The sequence below is a fragment of the Cydia strobilella genome, chromosome 9 (genome assembly GCF_947568885.1).
Source record: "Cydia strobilella chromosome 9, ilCydStro3.1, whole genome shotgun sequence".
Taxonomy (NCBI): Eukaryota; Metazoa; Arthropoda; class Insecta; order Lepidoptera; family Tortricidae; genus Cydia; species Cydia strobilella.
The window spans coordinates 5714428-5733382 of NC_086049.1; the positions used below are offsets into that span (position 1 = coordinate 5714428).

The 18955-nt window shown below is 40.8% G+C and overlaps 1 protein-coding gene across 1 annotated transcript; it reads left to right on the forward strand.

The window, feature by feature from the left end:
• Positions 1-5771: 5771 nt before the first annotated feature.
• On the forward strand, positions 5772-18756 carry LOC134744123 (sorting nexin-8-like). The gene is made up of 8 exons (XM_063677817.1): positions 5772-6000; positions 7739-7949; positions 11575-11800; positions 12385-12490; positions 12979-13111; positions 13532-13636; positions 13849-13978; positions 16826-18756. Exons 2-8 carry the CDS (start codon positions 7747-7749, stop codon positions 16970-16972), a joined length of 1050 nt encoding a protein of 349 aa, XP_063533887.1. The 5' UTR covers positions 5772-6000; positions 7739-7746; the 3' UTR covers positions 16973-18756.
• The last annotated feature ends 199 nt before the right edge of the window (positions 18757-18955 follow it).

The following is an 18955-nucleotide window of genomic DNA, read 5'->3' on the forward strand; positions in this document are numbered from 1 at the left end:
CACACTTGAGTTTTTAAGCAGCAAACCTCATGTCGAGATACTTGTACTACTCCAAGTGACTTCGCCTTTCGTAGAGCCAACCAATTTGATAGGTGCTTTGCGAAAGTTAACCTTTCCAATTCCTTTTGATTGTATCTTTTCTGTTACAAGGTGAGGAAGTGTTTATGGAAATTACAAATATATAATTAAAAGTGTTATTTAAAAATCCTTTGTTACAGAAGTTATAAGCTACGTTGGAAACCTGTGGGTATTGGACTATCCCCAATCAATTTTGACCCTAACGCTAGACCTCGAAGGCAGGACTGGAGTGGAGAATTATTAGAAACTGGAGCATTTTATATAGCTCGCAGAAATGTTGTTATGAGCGGATCATTTCAAAACAATAAGTAATTCGAATTTTATAATATGCTTAAGGCGTACCATCACCATCGCACCGCACCGCGACCTTGGAGCAGTTCGTTACGGGCGCGACGTTAAGGGCGCTCCACACCGCACGTGTGGAGTCTAGTTCGCTAATCAGCGAAATCGACTCCACACTCGCGTTCGGGGCTTCGCGCCGCGTAGTCTGGAGTAGTGGCCTTTAATGACGTGTGGTAATCAAGTGGTAATCCTAATCCAATGCAGAAACATAGCACTTAGCAGAAACAAAACGTGAAATGTCACAGTTGTAATTTGCTTTCCACTTTCCTTAGTGAGATTTTTTTGGTTATGTTGAAGTCTCAGAATAATGACTAAAGCAAAGAAGCCGGGCAAAAATAAAAGCTTGGTAAAAGATATCGTATTCACAACACGTTATTACTTTTTGTCTATGAGTGAGTGAGACAACAATCCGCAAGTTCTTTCGTTTTTTTCAGTATTGTCATAAGATGAACTGAGGGAAATGTCAAATGGTCCTATGTGGTTCTATAATATAATCCAGCCAAATAAAATATATGTTCGTTATTTCACAGGTAGGTGTCAACTGTAACAACTTGACATAGTCGTATTATTTTAGTTGAAATATTTCGGGATGTTTCAGCGGTCATCTTGGTTTATTTTAATGATATTGTTGCTATTCCTGAAAGATTGTTGGAAAACGTGCTGAGTTTTTATTTGTAATGGTTTGAAGTTCCCTTTGTGATAATGTCTTGTGTGATCGAGGGCTGTAAATCGCATACAGGAAGAAAAGAAAATACGCACGAACCGATAACCTTTAATCGGTGAGTTTTGTTCAATTTTGAAGAAATTAATTTATAGGACCTGACCCTAAACATAGAAATCGATATGTTGTTTATGTAATTATTACTTGCATTCAAATCTATATAGATTTTTGCATATATTTTCGAACTTTTCTTCTAAGTATGAAAGGTTATATTTTTGGCATAGTGATGTATCGACCTCAGATCAATAACCTATCGACATTTACAGCTTTCTTATAGTTTGGCCCAGGACTGTCTCATTTTAATTGATGAGTACAGTCAAGGGCATAAATATATATACCTATACATTCCCAAAGTCTCAAAAATATGTGTACGCTCAGATAATAAAATCGTGTTCACATATTTTTAAGCCATTTGTCTGGATCGATATTTTTGCCTTCGACTGTACCTATAGTTTTCTTTGTTCTTACTTACTGACAGATTGTGTTTGCCAGACTATAGTTTAATACTAAAAACCGGTCAAGTGCGGGTCGGACGCGCGCATCAAGGGGACCGTACTTTTTAGTATTTGTTGTTATAGCGGCAACAGAAATACATCATCTGTGAAAATTTCAACTGTCTAGCTATCACGGTTCATGAGATACAGCCTGGTGACAGACAGACGGACAGCGAAGTATTAGTAATAGGGTCCCGTTTTTACCCTTTGGGTACGGAACCCTAGTAAAAAAGACATTAATGATCATTGATGAATGTTCCTTTTATTAATATTGTTGGTCACAAAACTCAACTTTTTATTTCAGATTTCCAAAGGACGAGGAATAGGGGATATTACTGCAATGTTCTGCCACCAGAGTGCATCACTAGCTTTTTTAGTGCACCGTAGAGTAACTTATTCATACTTTACCTTTAACAGGTTTTTGACAAGTTTTCAGGGGACCTACAGGAAAACTCGAATCCGAAATTTCGTTATCTAGCTGCCTCTTTATCGCTCGAATACGCAAGAGTGCCAGAGATGTTAGATAACGAAAGTTCGATTTTCTTGTTTCGCGATAGACCCTCAGATTGTGATAGTGGCGCCACCTACGCCGAATTTCGCGTAATATTCCCTATTATTAAATAAAAAAAATATATTACACGAACGTTTTGTTTTTTCATTTCCTATTTGGTACAGTCAGCTGCAGAGAAAAGGTACCCCACGTCCATACTAATTTACAGAACTTTGTATGCAGGGGGGGTGCCTTTTCTGTGCAGCTGACTGTACATGACTAGAAACTATACTTAGTCTTTTAGCATTAGAAAAAACGGTAAACCATTTCCACGTGTCTTTTTATTGACAAGTTTTTTTATAAATAAAGCAATATTTTACTTATGAAAGCAAAAGTATGTAAATGATCGTATATTATATTTGTTGTGACTTATTTTCAAAGTGTTTTTCGATAAAACGACACGTTAAGATCGCTCGCCTTCTTTCTAATGATAAAAAAACGAGAGGTTAGACGGTTCTGAGTGGTAGACTGCAAATGAGATAAAAGCTATATTAGGTACATGCATTAATCCTCATATCAGGCGGCTCTTTGATTCCAAGGATTGCATAATTTTTATACTTTTTAATGATTTTTAGAATATGAAAATTATAAAAAGTATAAAAGTTATGCAATCCTTGTATTCAACGCATTTCATTTCATTTCAACGAGCCGCCTGCTACAGATTTCTTGAAATTGCCGCGTTTTTTCAGGTTCAACTTTCATTAGCCAGACTATTATCAATTTGCCAATTTCGTGATTATTCTTTTACACGGCACATAAACTTATGCATAATTTATCGATATAAAAAGTCGACACAGTTACATCCCTAGCAAATTATCAAACTTATGACACCGTACGTAAATGAGAAATAACAAGCATATATGCATCTCTTTTCGGCACATTATCTAATTCGTAAGGAAGTAAAGTACGGGTATACATATTTGCGAAGCATTTTTGCCCGACTTCTATGCTTTAGTCATTATTCTGAGGTTGAAGTTATATACTCTTTCTCTTTCTTTTATTAGTGATATTCATATGAAAAAACAGTAAAGAGATTTTATCTAAAGTTAGTGCATTTGGAACGCAGCCTCAGAATAATGACTAAAGCATAGAAGTCGGGCAAAAATGCTTCGCAAATATGTATACCCGTACTTTACTTCCTTACGAATTAGATAATGTGCCGAAAAGAGATGCATATATGCTTGTTATTTCTCATTTACGTACGGTGTCATAAGTTTGATAATTTGCTAGGGATGTAACTGTGTCGACTTTTTATATCGATAAATTATGCATAAGTTTATGTGCCGTGTAAAAGAATAATCACGAAATTGGCAAATTGATAATAGTCTGGCTAATGAAAGTTGAACCTGAAAAAACGCGGCAATTTCAAGAAATCTGTAGCAGGCGGCTCGTTGAAATGAAATGAAATGCGTTGAATACAAGGATTGCATAACTTTTATACTTTTTATAATTTTCATATTCTAAAAATCATTAAAAAGTATAAAAATTATGCAATCCTTGGAATCAAAGAGCCGCCTGATATGAGGATTAATGCATGTACCTAATATAGCTTTTATCTCATTTGCAGTCTACCACTCAGAACCGTCTAACCTCTCGTTTTTTTATCATTAGAAAGAAGGCGAGCGATCTTAACGTGTCGTTTTATCGAAAAACACTTTGAAAATAAGTCACAACAAATATAATATACGATCATTTACATACTTTTGCTTTCATAAGTAAAATATTGCTTTATTTATAAAAAAACTTGTCAATAAAAAGACACGTGGAAATGGTTTACCGTTTTTTCTAATGCTAAAAGACTAAGTATAGTTTCTAGTCATGTACAGTCAGCTGCACAGAAAAGGCACCCCCCCTGCATACAAAGTTCTGTAAATTAGTATGGACGTGGGGTACCTTTTCTCTGCAGCTGACTGTACCAAATAGGAAATGAAAAAACAAAACGTTCGTGTAATATATTTTTTTTATTTAATAATAGGGAATATTACGCGAAACTCGGCGTAGGTGGCGCCACTATCACAATCTGAGGGTCTATCGCGAAACAAGAAAATCGAACTTTCGTTATCTAACATCTCTGGCACTCTTGCGTATTCGAGCGATAAAGAGGCAGCTAGATAACGAAATTTCGGATTCGAGTTTTCCTGTAGGTCCCCTGAAAACTTGTCAAAAACCTGTTAAAGGTAAAGTATGAATAAGTTACTCTACGGTGCACTAAAAAAGCTAGTGATGCACTCTGGTGGCAGAACATTGCAGTAATATCCCCTATTCCTCGTCCTTTGGAAATCTGAAATAAAAAGTTGAGTTTTGTGACCAACAATATTAATAAAAGGAACATTCATCAATGATCATTAATGTCTTTTTTACTAGGGTTCCGTACCCAAAGGGTAAAAACGGACCCTATTACTAATACTTCGCTGTCCGTCTGTCTGTCACCAGGCTGTATCTCATGAACCGTGATAGCTAGACAGTTGAAATTTTCACAGATGATGTATTTCTGTTGCCGCTATAACAACAAATACTAAAAAGTACGGTCCCCTTGATGCGCGCGTCCGACCCGCACTTGACCGGTTTTTAGTATTAAACTATAGTCTGGCAAACACAATCTGTCAGTAAGTAAGAACAAAGAAAACTATAGGTACAGTCGAAGGCAAAAATATCGATCCAGACAAATGGCTTAAAAATATGTGAACACGATTTTATTATCTGAGCGTACACATATTTTTGAGACTTTGGGAATGTATAGGTATATATATTTATGCCCTTGACTGTACTCATCAATTAAAATGAGACAGTCCTGGGCCAAACTATAAGAAAGCTGTAAATGTCGATAGGTTATTGATCTGAGGTCGATACATCACTATGCCAAAAATATAACCTTTCATACTTAGAAGAAAAGTTCGAAAATATATGCAAAAATCTATATAGACTTGAATGCAAGTAATAATTACATAAACAACATATCGATTTCTATGTTTAGGGTCAGGTCCTATAAATTAATTTCTTCAAAATTGAACAAAACTCACCGATTAAAGGTTATCGGTTCGTGCGTATTTTCTTTTCTTCCTGTATGCGATTTACAGCCCTCGATCACACAAGACATTATCACAAAGGGAACTTCAAACCATTACAAATAAAAACTCAGCCCGTTTTCCAACAATCTTTCAGGAATAGCAACAATATCATTAAAATAAACCAAGATGACCGCTGAAACATCCCGAAATATTTCAACTAAAATAATACGACTATGTCAAGTTGTTACAGTTGACACCTACCTGTGAAATAACGAACATATATTTTATTTGGCTGGATTATATTATAGAACCAAATAGGACCATTTGACATTTCCCTCAGTTCATCTTATGACAATACTGAAAAAAACGAAAGAACTTGCGGATTGTTGTCTCACTCACTCATAGACAAAAAGTAATAACGTGTTGTGAATACGATATCTTTTACCAAGCTTTTATTTTTGCCCGGCTTCTTTGCTTTAGTCATTATTCTGAGAACGCAGCCTTCAAAAAAGTACCGTGGGAATCCAATCCATGTTTGACGTCACTTTAAGTTTTCTCGCTATAGATAGTCGCTAACGCTATGCAAATTAATTAGTTCGGTAGTGAAGTAGTCACGTTGTTTACGTGTAAGATACAATTTACTTCATTAGTCTGTGTTGTTTAAATTACTTTCTATCAACGTTTTGCAGTTGCACGTTGTGGGAAGTGTCAGCAGCGGAAAGTTTTGAAGTGGATTCGTATCACGATCTTCAAGTAGCGAATGTCTTACTTAGTTCTAACTTAGCTTAAACTTTTGATCACTCACAGGTATGATCTGTTTATATTTGCTATATTTGCATGTCTATCCCTAGTTATAAGTATGCCTTGCTACTGTACATTAAAAACGAAATGCAAATAATTGATCAATGTTATTATTTATTATTTTCGTACTAAAAACTTTCAGCAAATCTCCAAACGTTTAGGCATTTAAGTATATCACAGAATAAGTTACCTTTGATTAATACTTGGATAGGGATGTGACTTATTATCTTTGAATATTAAATATTTATTGCTCTCTAATTATGCTATATTTTGGAAAGTTTATTTTATTTAATTATTATTTATTATTAAATACATCAACTATTATTAACCTTTGATTAATACTTGGATAGGGATGTGACTTATTATCTTTGAATATTAAATATTTATTGCTCTCTAATTATGCTATTTTGGAAAGTTTATTTTATTTAATTATTATTTATTATTAAATACATCAACTATTATTACAGGTAGATCCTAATACAATAGTGCCTAAAATTAATTGAATCTTATTACTACTTACTTAACTAAATGATTTCAATTTGACTTTCAATATACCTATTACACAATCATTCCAATCTATTCAATTACAATTACACAATTATTTAAATTTTATTTCAGTATTTTACATTACACATACACAATACAAACCAAATTGCCAGTAAATAAGAACAAAAAAAAAAAAGAATCCTTTTCTTTTGGCTGCTAGTACTAGTGTAAGATAGTATAATTCTCTCTGTCTATGTTTGAAATGAGACAGGTCTTTGACAAACTATACAAACATGTTTTTGATAATTCCCACATAGGGCACATAAGGAAATTGCACAATCCAAGTTCAAAAATGAATATGTAACCAAGTAACTTATACCTTTAACATTGCTCTTCTCTATGCATGCACTAGTTGGTTTATAATAATGATATTTAATTTGTACATGAATTACAATCCGAGTAAGCTGAAAAGGTGGCAAATACTGCGGCTAGACCAGAGCCACTAGAAGATGAATTCTATTCTATAAAAGTCAAGAGAGAGCATTTAATGGAAGACCTCTCAAAACCCTTAAAAAGACAGAACATCTGACTATGGCTAAAACAGCCGATTGCAGATAAAATAAGAGAAAAAAATAAATACATGAATGTGTAAACAGATGGCCCATACTCATTGCATATCAATATCGGCTGACTTATCCTACAGTTGTAGAGTATTATTACATATGGCCATTGTGTCTGATTGTAACACTTCTGGAAAATAATGATTATAAATTTGTAATCAAGTCTTTTTGTCAGTCTAACATGAAATCCTCAAGGTTTACCAGACCTGCAGGCTATAAATAAATACCTGCAACCTTTAATAAAAATTTTTTTTTTTTTTTTTAACAATCATGTTTATTGGAAAGAGTCTCACAATTGTAATACAGGTAAGTTTACAACACATACTTCTTATAAAGAAAAATGTAATAAAAACTTAATTGATTTATAGAGACCACAAACTTGATGGTTCCACATCCGCCTAAGAATACAAAAGTACTATACGGAACATTCTCCTCACGTGTGAACTGTGAACGTCAACACCGACATTGGCAAATTCACCCTGTGCAAAATTGCAGGGAGTAAAAGCCAGATAAGAATTTAAAAAAAAAACTTGGTTATATGGCCAGTACTGTAGACATAACAGTTTATTTTATTTTCACTTTCAGGGAATTTTCATTTCTTACAAAATCACCTATTTACTATTCTTTAAACTTTTCAGCAACAATAATGTCAAATTCTGAAATAATAACCTTTGAAGAACTAGAGGCGACAGACGTGATCAGTGTAGAGTTGGTCCCCGAGCGTAAAGGCCTCATTCTGAAGCACTGTGAATACTATGTCAGCTCCCGGAGACACGGCACCACTGTGACGAGGAGATACAACGAGTTTGTGCAGTTGTATGATGTGCTCTATGCCAAATATCCGTACCGGTAAGTCTTGCTTTTAACATTGTAATGTACACTCGTAACACTCGTTTCAATCTAATAGGGATAATTACGCGAAACTCTGCGTAGGGGGCGCCACTACCACAATCTGAGGGTCTATCGCGAAACAAAAAAATCTAACATCTCTGTCACTTGCGTATTTGAGCGATAAAGAGGCAGATAGCGAAATTTTGGATTCGCGTTTACCGGTAGGTCCTCTGTAAACAAACCGCCTTGATGCATCAATGTCATATTTTATTATCTCTGAAAACTTGTCAAAAAGCTGCTAAAGGTACAATATGTATAAGTTACTCTATGGTTTACTAAAGAGGCTAGTGCTGCACTGGTGGCAGAACATTGCAGTAATACCCCCTATTAGAACCCTTCATAAACAAAATAAAGAAGCATTTCTATTGTTTCATTGTTTTCGCAAACGAACGAAATTCATCCCAATTTATTGTATAACAAGGTACAAATTAAAAATAAGAACAAATGAACAAATTGTTCAAATTTTTTCCCGTTTTATTTCAATGCATCAATGGCATAATGTGATTCAAAGTTTCAAATCAGACTTGGCCAAAACCCATAGAAATGAACAAATTCCACATATAATTCCATACATAAAGTAACAGTTGTTGATTAACTTCGAACCCTATTGTAAGCTTATGAGCTTGTCAGAGTTGTCAGGCAAAAGTTGACCTTAAGTATCGTATACGATACTTATCAGTGCGTAATTTGTACATGACTGATTAAGCATATTTTTTATCTAATCCTTATCTTAGTTATCTCAATTTGGATACATTATTAAAGAAATTAAGAAGAAAAGTGTTGTATGTAAAACTCTTATCCCACAAATTACCGATATGATTAACACATTAAATATCACTTACTTAATATTGTCTTCGGTTACCGCGATAGTTACTCATGAAATAAAACTATGAACGTCGGGATGTATTATAAATTCAATATACGCGATATAATCTGTTTTCATAGTTTTATTTTATCACTTACTTAGTTAATAGTAACATGAGAACTTATAACTACTCCACAATACGTATAACAGCCTTAACAGCTATTAGGAAACTCACTCGATTGTCTCGTGCAATAAATTCCAACTATAAACTGAAATACCAAATAAAAGGTGACCTAGCCCACCGGTGACCGGTGACCGAGGCCGGAATCAAGCCGGCGTCTTCGGTTACGCGGCTAACGTCGTGACTACTAGACTACCCGGTCACGGCGGTACCTTTGACCAACTTTAAGGGCAAGCGGAGCGGTATGTGCTTGCATCTCCCATACGAATCCTTTACGCAGCGTACAACGTAGGCGAAGTGTCCTAATACGTGGGTGATCTCGTTGCGGAAGCGAACGCCGTGGGCCCGCCTTGCGCCGCGCTGCGCCCAGGGACCGGCCCGCTATCCCTTATCGGGGTTTTATAAGGGTATTGCATAAGGCTTAACTCACCATACCCTTTGCCAGACGAAACCCTTTGTTTTGCTTTTAAAAACCCTTATATAAAGCTACCACATTTGAGTAATCGGTAGCCCAAATACCCTTACAAAACCCTTATCATCCGCTCACCAACACCTTGCATATTGCTTATAAGGATTAGCCTTATAAAGGGCTTCCCTTTTAGCATATAAGCGTGCTAATTTAAGTCGTCTACCTTGTTCATAAAGCACACATTACTTCGAATCCGAGCGATCGTCGGCGGTGACGGCGGCGTTCTTTGACTAGGCACGTATTTTCTTTCCTTTTCATACACTACCGTAGATATATACCAATCCTGTCTCTTTCACACAAAGGGAAACCTTTATAAAAAGCGCTTAAATATAAGGGTAACCCTTATTAAGAGCTAGCCTTATTTTTGGTTAGCTTTTCGGTAAGGGTTAGTCAAAGGTAAGGGTATGAATGGGCTTGCAGTTCAAAAGGGAAAGTCTTTCAATGTGTTAGCCGTGTTTAAGTGTCGCCCATTGAAAGGGTTTTATCGCGGAAAGGGTTGTTCGGTCCCTGGCTGCGCCGCGCCGCTTCGCTTCGCGTTCGCGAGTTGTTCGCTTACGTAAGAGTAAGACGCAGCGTTACAGTTACAACTGTTATGTTATGTGTGATGGGCAGAATAGAAACATAGAATATTACAGCTTAACTTAAACTAATTCAATTCAATAATTGTGCCATGCTGTATCGTGATTTTTGTATCTGGTAATAAACCTAAGTAGTTGTTTGTATTTCGTGGACAAGTAAATGACATAAAGAGGCCTTCGTTGATTGGTTGAACGTTTTAATTTAAGCCTATACTGCAGAGGGAATGTACCTCTCACAATGATTTTGAACTTTATTTAAAAAATGATAGGGTTCAACATTTATGCCCGTTAAAGCGATAAGTGGATTATGTGGTTAGTTTAACGTGTGGGAGGAAATGCGATAAGCGTTCATTATCAGCTTCCTCGCGTTTTATGGCAGGATTCGCGACATTGGCGTAAGCGATACAGCGTAAGGGGCATAGAAAATCTCTCTTTTACACTTGGGGCTTAGTAACAAAAAGGAAACGATTGCGAATGCAACGCTAAAGTTTGTTATGTATGACGCGCTTGAGTAAGAATGCTAAGCGCAAAGAATTTCGTACATAAATATATTTTTTTCCATGGTTGAAAAATCGCTTGCCAAAATGTCCAGTGTTAATAATGCCATTAACACTGGACGTTTTGGATTTTGAATGGACTGGACTGGACTGGACTGGATGGTGTATTAATATTAAAATGGCTAAATGTTAAAAGGATATCAGAATGTGACTAATGTTAATGTTCGTTTACCTAGAACGAGTTTTAAAATGCATAACTTACGATGTTTCAACCACAAACTTCGACGAATTTTGGAAAACTTAGGACTTCGCGGCAAACAAACGTTTTGAAACAAACGCCCTTTAGTAATATTGTCTTCGGTTACCGCGATAGTTATACTCATGAAATAAAACTATGAAAACGGATTATATCGCAACGTCGAAACGTCGGGATGTATTATAAATTCAATATACGCGATATAATCCGTTTTCATAGTTTTATTTCATGAAACGCCCTTTAGTGTTATTTTCCTGTATTTTTATTATTATCGCTTAACGCTTTTCTTTACACCATAAATACGATAATAAAGCTAAATGTAGTTAAGCTGTCAACCCGGTTGGCCTCGAGATAAAAGTTCAATCACGACTCGTTTATGTTGCAATAATATTGTATAATAATGAGATGCTTTATAATCATGGGTCGCGGCAAAATTAAACTAAAAATATTGTTGCGAATATTCTGATAAAGTTGATAATGACAATGTAGTGTTTATGTATTGACAAAATTACGCCATGACAGCAGATTCGAGTTGAGCCGGATAGGTCGATTCTATCGATCGATCTATCTAAATATAAAATATATCAATATTATCAATGATGAATATGATCGGTTTGACCTCTGAAATAGGTTGATAGGATTAAAATTGTGTATTCCTTTTCCTTAGAATCCTTAGTCGATATAGCTAAACAGCGTTATGAGACGAAACGGTCTATATTTAAGCTGAAACAGGTTCGTTTCTTAACCTTCAAGGTACACAAACAGCTTCTACTTATGTCAACTTCATTTTTTTTCAGAGCCGTATGCCGCTTGCCCCCAAAACGCGTAGTCGTCAATGGCGGCAGCCCCCTTTTTCTCCAACGGCGGCGCGCCGCCCTTCAAAGATGGTTGACACTCATGGCAAGACACCCCGTATTGGCCCACGATGCTGACTTAAGAACGTTCCTGTGCGAGGCAAACTCGAGGCTCGAGAAGCCGAAACATGATGAGTTTACGTTGGCAGGAACACAAGAGAGCAGCTCTGTAAGTTGAACCTTATTATTGACCTCTTTAAGTTTAAGATTAAGCATTAGCATACTCCAAAATCATCGCGAGGCCCTCCAAATATAGTTGACTCTTAGGGGACAACAGAAAGCCCCGTTGCGTTGTGTGTAGGTATCTAATGTTAACGGAGGTGCGGCGTCATATGTCCGGTCTAGACGTATTACTTTACACCGTGATACAAAGTTTAACGCCGCTACACCGCTACATGTGTTCTTCGCCTTTTGGAAAGACACTACGTATTTATTTAAGAACTTTTTTGTCCGAGGCCAAGTCGAGATTCGAGACAATGTTCTACATATCTAAGCAGTGCTATAAGGTGAGCCTTATAACTAAAGTCTTAAAGACTACTTTTTAAAAGTTATCGCGCCACCATCAAAGATGGCTGACACTTATAGCGAGTCATCTCGTACACAATCCCTTAATGACAGTGACAGGGTGGTATTGTACTTACTTATATTATTTTGAAAACCTCGTCCGGGGATTTCTTAACACCATACACAGGTTATGATAGTGACATACTGATGGTTTCACCATCTCAAAGTCCATCTTCTATGTTGTTCCAGAGAGACATGACCACAGAAGAGATGCAGGCAGCTTTCGTGTCCAGCCAGGAGCAACTGCGGCTTGTTCAGCTGGGCTTGGACAGGCTCTTCCAAATATTCGAGAGAGGTTGGTCCTTCTAACCAGATATACCGTAGTAGATTTGCGCCGCGCGCCGTAGTATTTAATGAGTAAAAGAGAACCCGTTTGTGAGCGCTAATCTTAGTAAATTATTCACATTGCGGAGCCTTCGAGAGGTAATCCAGGGATCTCCTTTTGATACTTTTTTTTTTTTTTTTTTTTTTAGTTTATTTAGAACACAAACAGTCATATATACAAATGGATTTTATAATTAAAAACAGAGCGCCAAACAAGTCGCATTTGCTGCATCAATTGGCTAAATTGGTATGAATCGATCAATACACATGCACAAACGAGAGTATGTCCCTTAGCTTCAGATTTACTTATAAAAGTATTTAAGATATAACGATCCTCAGATTTTTTTTTACCTATTTGCCCCTCACATTGCTCAATAAATTCATACGTGTATACATTGTACTATCTGGGCATATACCTATTTTTTGCAAGTTCTTAGAACTAGGTATGTCTGTTTTCAGCGGAGAGTCGATGTGAAGCAGAAAAGGTCGATATAAGAGAACTCGGAGCTGGGCTGAACGCCCTTTCTGCTACCAATGTCTCCGTCACCGCCCGCTGGTCGCCCGTACGGGAAGCTCTTAAGGTCGCTGCCGAGTGAGTTTCAACCTTATGGCATACATTATAGAGTTTAAGCAGAAAGGGCGAATAAAAGAGAACTCGTAGCTGGGTTGGACGCGCTTTCCGCTACCAACGTGTCCGACGCCGCCCGCTGGTTGCCTGTGCGCGAAGCGCTTAAAGTCGCTGCCGAGTGAGTTTCAACCTTATGTAAAATATTACAGATTTCATAACGTGATGATAATTATTGTATAATGTTCGACATATATTAATAATTGTGACGCTTTGGCTTGTTAGCTGTAAGTTACAGATGTATACTTAAATAAATAAACAAATAAACGTGTACGTAAGGTACGTGTAGTAACACTAACACTTTGTACTGTGGCCATGGTATGCATTATAAAGTCTAAAATTATTACTTTTAAAACTAAAAAATCAATATGAGCATTTTTTCTGCAGACTGGCGGTTGAGATGGGCGAAAATACAACAGAAAACACGGACTTCACAGAAGATGGTATTGGAGGGAGGCTGCTCTTGGCTCTAGATGCTTTAGGGGCTTACAGGTATGAATGACCAATATGACGTGTAAAACCCAATTGTACCGCCAAGTGCTTAAATATCGACACAGACAAAGCGCCAAAAACATGCATATGTATTCTTTTTATTGCATAGACAAAGTACATTAACTTAGTGCATCGATCGACTCGACTATACTGTTATATCTAACTTGTATTATCTTCTCTGTGAATGTACTTCTATAGTATAAATGTAACAGGGAGCTATGCGGACGCCTGACTCGGGGCCTCCACGCCGAGCGGGCCGCGGCGGCCGCGCAGCACAAGCACTCGGCCGCGAGCCAGATGCTGCGCGAGCGACACCGGTACGCGCTCTGCTGCGCCACGCAGGTACACAGCTCATAGATACATGTTGCAGGGAGCTATGCGGGCGCCTGACTCGGGGCCTCCACGCCGAGCGGGCCGCGGCGGCCGCGCAGCACAAGCACTCGGCCGCGAGCCAGATGCTGCGCGAGCGACACCGGTACGCGCTCTGCTGCGCCACGCAGGTACACAGCTCATAGATACATGTTGCAGGGAGCTATGCGGGCGCCTGACTCGGGGCCTCCACGCCGAGCGGGCCGCGGCGGCCGCGCAGCACAAGCACTCGGCCGCGAGCCAGATGCTGCGCGAGCGACACCGGTACGCGCTCTGCTGCGCCACGCAGGTACACAGCTCATAGATACATGTTGCAGGGAGCTATGCGGGCGCCTGACTCGGGGCCTCCACGCCGAGCGGGCCGCGGCGGCCGCGCAGCACAAGCACTCGGCCGCGAGCCAGATGCTGCGCGAGCGACACCGGTACGCGCTCTGCTGCGCCACGCAGGTACACAGCTCATAGATACATGTTGCAGGGAGCTATGCGGGCGCCTGACTCGGGGCCTCCACGCCGAGCGGGCCGCGGCGGCCGCGCAGCACAAGCACTCGGCCGCGAGCCAGATGCTGCGCGAGCGACACCGGTACGCGCTCTGCTGCGCCACGCAGGTACACAGCTCATAGATACATGTTGCAGGGAGCTATGCGGGCGCCTGACTCGGGGCCTCCACGCCGAGCGGGCCGCGGCGGCCGCGCAGCACAAGCACTCGGCCGCGAGCCAGATGCTGCGCGAGCTACACCGGTACGCGCTCTGCTGCGCCACGCAGGTACACAGCTCATAGATACATGTTGCAGGGAGCTATGCGGGCGCCTGACTCGGGGCCTCCACGCCGAGCGGGCCGCGGCGGCCGCGCAGCACAAGCACTCGGCCGCGAGCCAGATGCTGCGCGAGCGACACCGGTACGCGCTCTGCTGCGCCACGCAGGTACACAGCTCATAGATACATGTTGCAGGGAGCTATGCGGGCGCCTGACTCGGGGCCTCCACGCCGAGCGGGCCGCGGCGGCCGCGCAGCACAAGCACTCGGCCGCGAGCCAGATGCTGCGCGAGCGACACCGGTACGCGCTCTGCTGCGCCACGCAGGTACACAGCTCATAGATACATGTTGCAGGGAGCTATGCGGGCGCCTGACTCGGGGCCTCCACGCCGAGCGGGCCGAGGCGGCCGCGCAGCACAAGCACTCGGCCGCGAGCCAGATGCTGCGCGAGCGACACCGGTACGCGCTCTGCTGCGCCACGCAGGTACACAGCTCATAGATACATGTTGCAGGGAGCTATGCGGGCGCCTGACTCGGGGCCTCCACGCCGAGCGGGCCGCGGCGGCCGCGCAGCACAAGCACTCGGCCGCGAGCCAGATGCTGCGCGAGCGACACCGGTACGCGCTCTGCTGCGCCACGCAGGTACACAGCTCATAGATACATGTTGCAGGGAGCTATGCGGGCGCCTGACTCGGGGCCTCCACGCCGAGCGGGCCGCGGCGGCCGCGCAGCACAAGCACTCGGCCGCGAGCCAGATGCTGCGCGAGCGACACCGGTACGCGCTCTGCTGCGCCACGCAGGTACACAGCTCATAGATACATGTTGCAGGGAGCTATGCGGGCGCCTGACTCGGGGCCTCCACGCCGAGCGGGCCGCGGCGGCCGCGCAGCACAAGCACTCGGCCGCGAGCCAGATGCTGCGCGAGCTACACCGGTACGCGCTCTGCTGCGCCACGCAGGTACACAGCTCATAGATACATGTTGCAGGGAGCTATGCGGGCGCCTGACTCGGGGCCTCCACGCCGAGCGGGCCGCGGCGGCCGCGCAGCACAAGCACTCGGCCGCGAGCCAGATGCTGCGCGAGCGACACCGGTACGCGCTCTGCTGCGCCACGCAGGTACACAGCTCATAGATACATGTTGCAGGGAGCTATGCGGGCGCCTGACTCGGGGCCTCCACGCCGAGCGGGCCGCGGCGGCCGCGCAGCACAAGCACTCGGCCGCGAGCCAGATGCTGCGCGAGCGACACCGGTACGCGCTCTGCTGCGCCACGCAGGTACACAGCTCATAGATACATGTTGCAGGGAGCTATGCGGGCGCCTGACTCGGGGCCTCCACGCCGAGCGGGCCGCGGCGGCCGCGCAGCACAAGCACTCGGCCGCGAGCCAGATGCTGCGCGAGCGACACCGGTACGCGCTCTGCTGCGCCACGCAGGTACACAGCTCATAGATACATGTTGCAGGGAGCTATGCGGGCGCCTGACTCGGGGCCTCCACGCCGAGCGGGCCGCGGCGGCCGCGCAGCACAAGCACTCGGCCGCGAGCCAGATGCTGCGCGAGCGACACCGGTACGCGCTCTGCTGCGCCACGCAGGTACACAGCTCATAGATACATGTTGCAGGGAGCTATGCGGGCGCCTGACTAGGGGGCCTCCACGCCGAGCGGGCCGCGGCGGCGTACCTACTAGCGTAAGACAAAGAGAATATGATTATTTCTGTCTATGTTTGAAATGAGAGTCAGGTCCGTAAAGTTTTATGAATAAGGGGGTTAGGATTAATCTGAAATAATCTGAATCACACATCACACCGAGCTGCACGCATACGAACAATCGCTTTCTAATTAAAGAACTTGGACTTGAAACTTGGAAGTTTTGACATTTGGGTTTGTGATTGTGAGCTTTATCTGGTTTCAGAGCGGCTGGGCCGTTTGATCCGAAACGATATTTATAACATTTATAAAACAAACAAAAGTTAAAAACCTGATATTCGAGCATCCGAGTCCTTCCTCTGAAATCATAAAAGTATTGTTAAATGTTGTAATGTTAAATTATTAACTGTTTTTTTTTAACAGGAAGCGCTCCTGTCTCGTGCCTACGCACTAGCTGCTGTCGAATCTCTTCCGTCTCTCTTCCACACGCAAGCCGCGACGCATGCGCGCGTTGCCACTCTTTGGGCGGACCTGCATACAGCGCTCCGACACGCCGCCAAACCGAAATAGACATTAACACAGAGGTATACAGTAAAACATTAGAATGCTAGCTCGAAGATAATAAATGGAATCAAAGTCCGTTGAGAATAGCAGTCAGATTTGATGATCGTACTTCGTACTTGTCTACGTGGCATTTCTCAATCGTCAGTAGTAATCTTTTTTAGTCGTGCGGTGTTAAAAAGTGACGTTTATCATACTTAACGCCATACAACATACTCCAGAAGGCGGTAGTAAACATGAAAAGCATGTGACAGGTGTCACAAATAATCGAACATGTGGCGTTATACGTATTTTAGCATCTCCGACACGGCCAGCCCCACATTGTATGCGTCCTTGCGTACATTCTCTTCGAAAATATAGTAGTTTGCCTTTACTAGCGTGTTATTTGTACGACTAATTAGCGTTGGGAGAATCTCATCTGTTTCTGTGAAACATTTAATAATGGGGTTTTTGCCGTTGGGGAGTATACGTAATAGTACATTATGATACAAGTGTGCTAAGTTGGTCATTACACACGAGGCGATATTGTGCGCGCGAGCTGTAAACGAGCGCGCAATAAGAAAGCCGATGTGTGTAATGACCAATGCACACGCGTTTCATACGACGTTTTTCAACACACTTGCGAGAAAAAAAGAAACTCATATTAATCAAATTTGAATAGTTAAAACAGTTAGTATTGTGTGTTGCATCTGTCATACTGCCGGCCGGGGCGAGGAGCGCGCCCGTGCCCGCCAGTCTGACCAATTAAAGAAGGCTCCCTTTCCATGCATATTATTAGCAATCAGTTACCTTCTTAACTCAGTCGGATAATATAATGAAAAAGCACGAGTGGAATAATACACTGAAGGAGCACGCGTGTTTAATATCTAGGATTATGAGCCAAAAATCGGTGAAAAAAAAACGTCGTTTTGAGCAAGTGTGTTGAAAAAGATATTAATTCACACAAATTACCTTGGTAGAGTTACTGTTGTTATTTGACTTACGTGCTGCACAGCGATGTGGAATCTCTACACTCTGATTACAGCTCTGTATACAACTCTCAATTGCGGATAATCTAAAACAAACTATATCTCACTGACGTAAGGCACCAATCCATAATATATTTTATTGTATAACCTAAATGTTGCAATTTAAACGCCGACGGTGTCGGACGTAATTATTATTAGTTATTAAAATTTACAATTATACATATACAATTTTATTCAGGTATCATTTAAATAAAGAGTATGTATATGTAAATACGATTGTTGACAATTATTGTTATATTCGTATAATTATTTACCAAATAATATTTTTTGTAAATAAATCAAATTAAATCGAGTGTCTTCCAAAATGATAGTTTCACATACATGTAAATAATATTTGAAGAATTTTACCATTTTGTATAGTTAATTTTACGCACATTTTAAGCATAATAAGGTTTTGGGGGTTTTATTATTATAAAGTACATACCTAAATATACAAGTGAGTAAAGTGTGTTCTTGGTGCAAGATAATAATATGATATTGTTACATTTAAATAATAACATTTAATAAAAATTATTTAAAGTGAAAAGTGGACCAAAATTATATATTATATCTGTGATATTGTGTACCCATATCTTTCGTCATTTTTTCTATTATTGTGTCTAAGAAAATGGCTTCTAAAGTGTTTAAAATATTGCTGTAGGTATTTATATAAATTATGTAGATATTATTAAATTATTAATACGAGAGTTATGTTATTATGTTTTGTTGAAGTTTCTGTATATTGAGTACTTTTAGACAAAATATATTATTATTATAAATTATTTATCCATGAATTTTTATTTACGAAGATTCTATATTTATCAATCAATATAATTAGGAATAGCACATTTTTTCGGAAACCCATAAGAAAATAATAGTAATAAATTAAAAATAGTAGTAAGTTACTTGTTTTACAATAAACCTAGTTTTAAGATTCCAATCTCAATGTAATATACTGAATAAAATGATGATGATGACAAGGGGG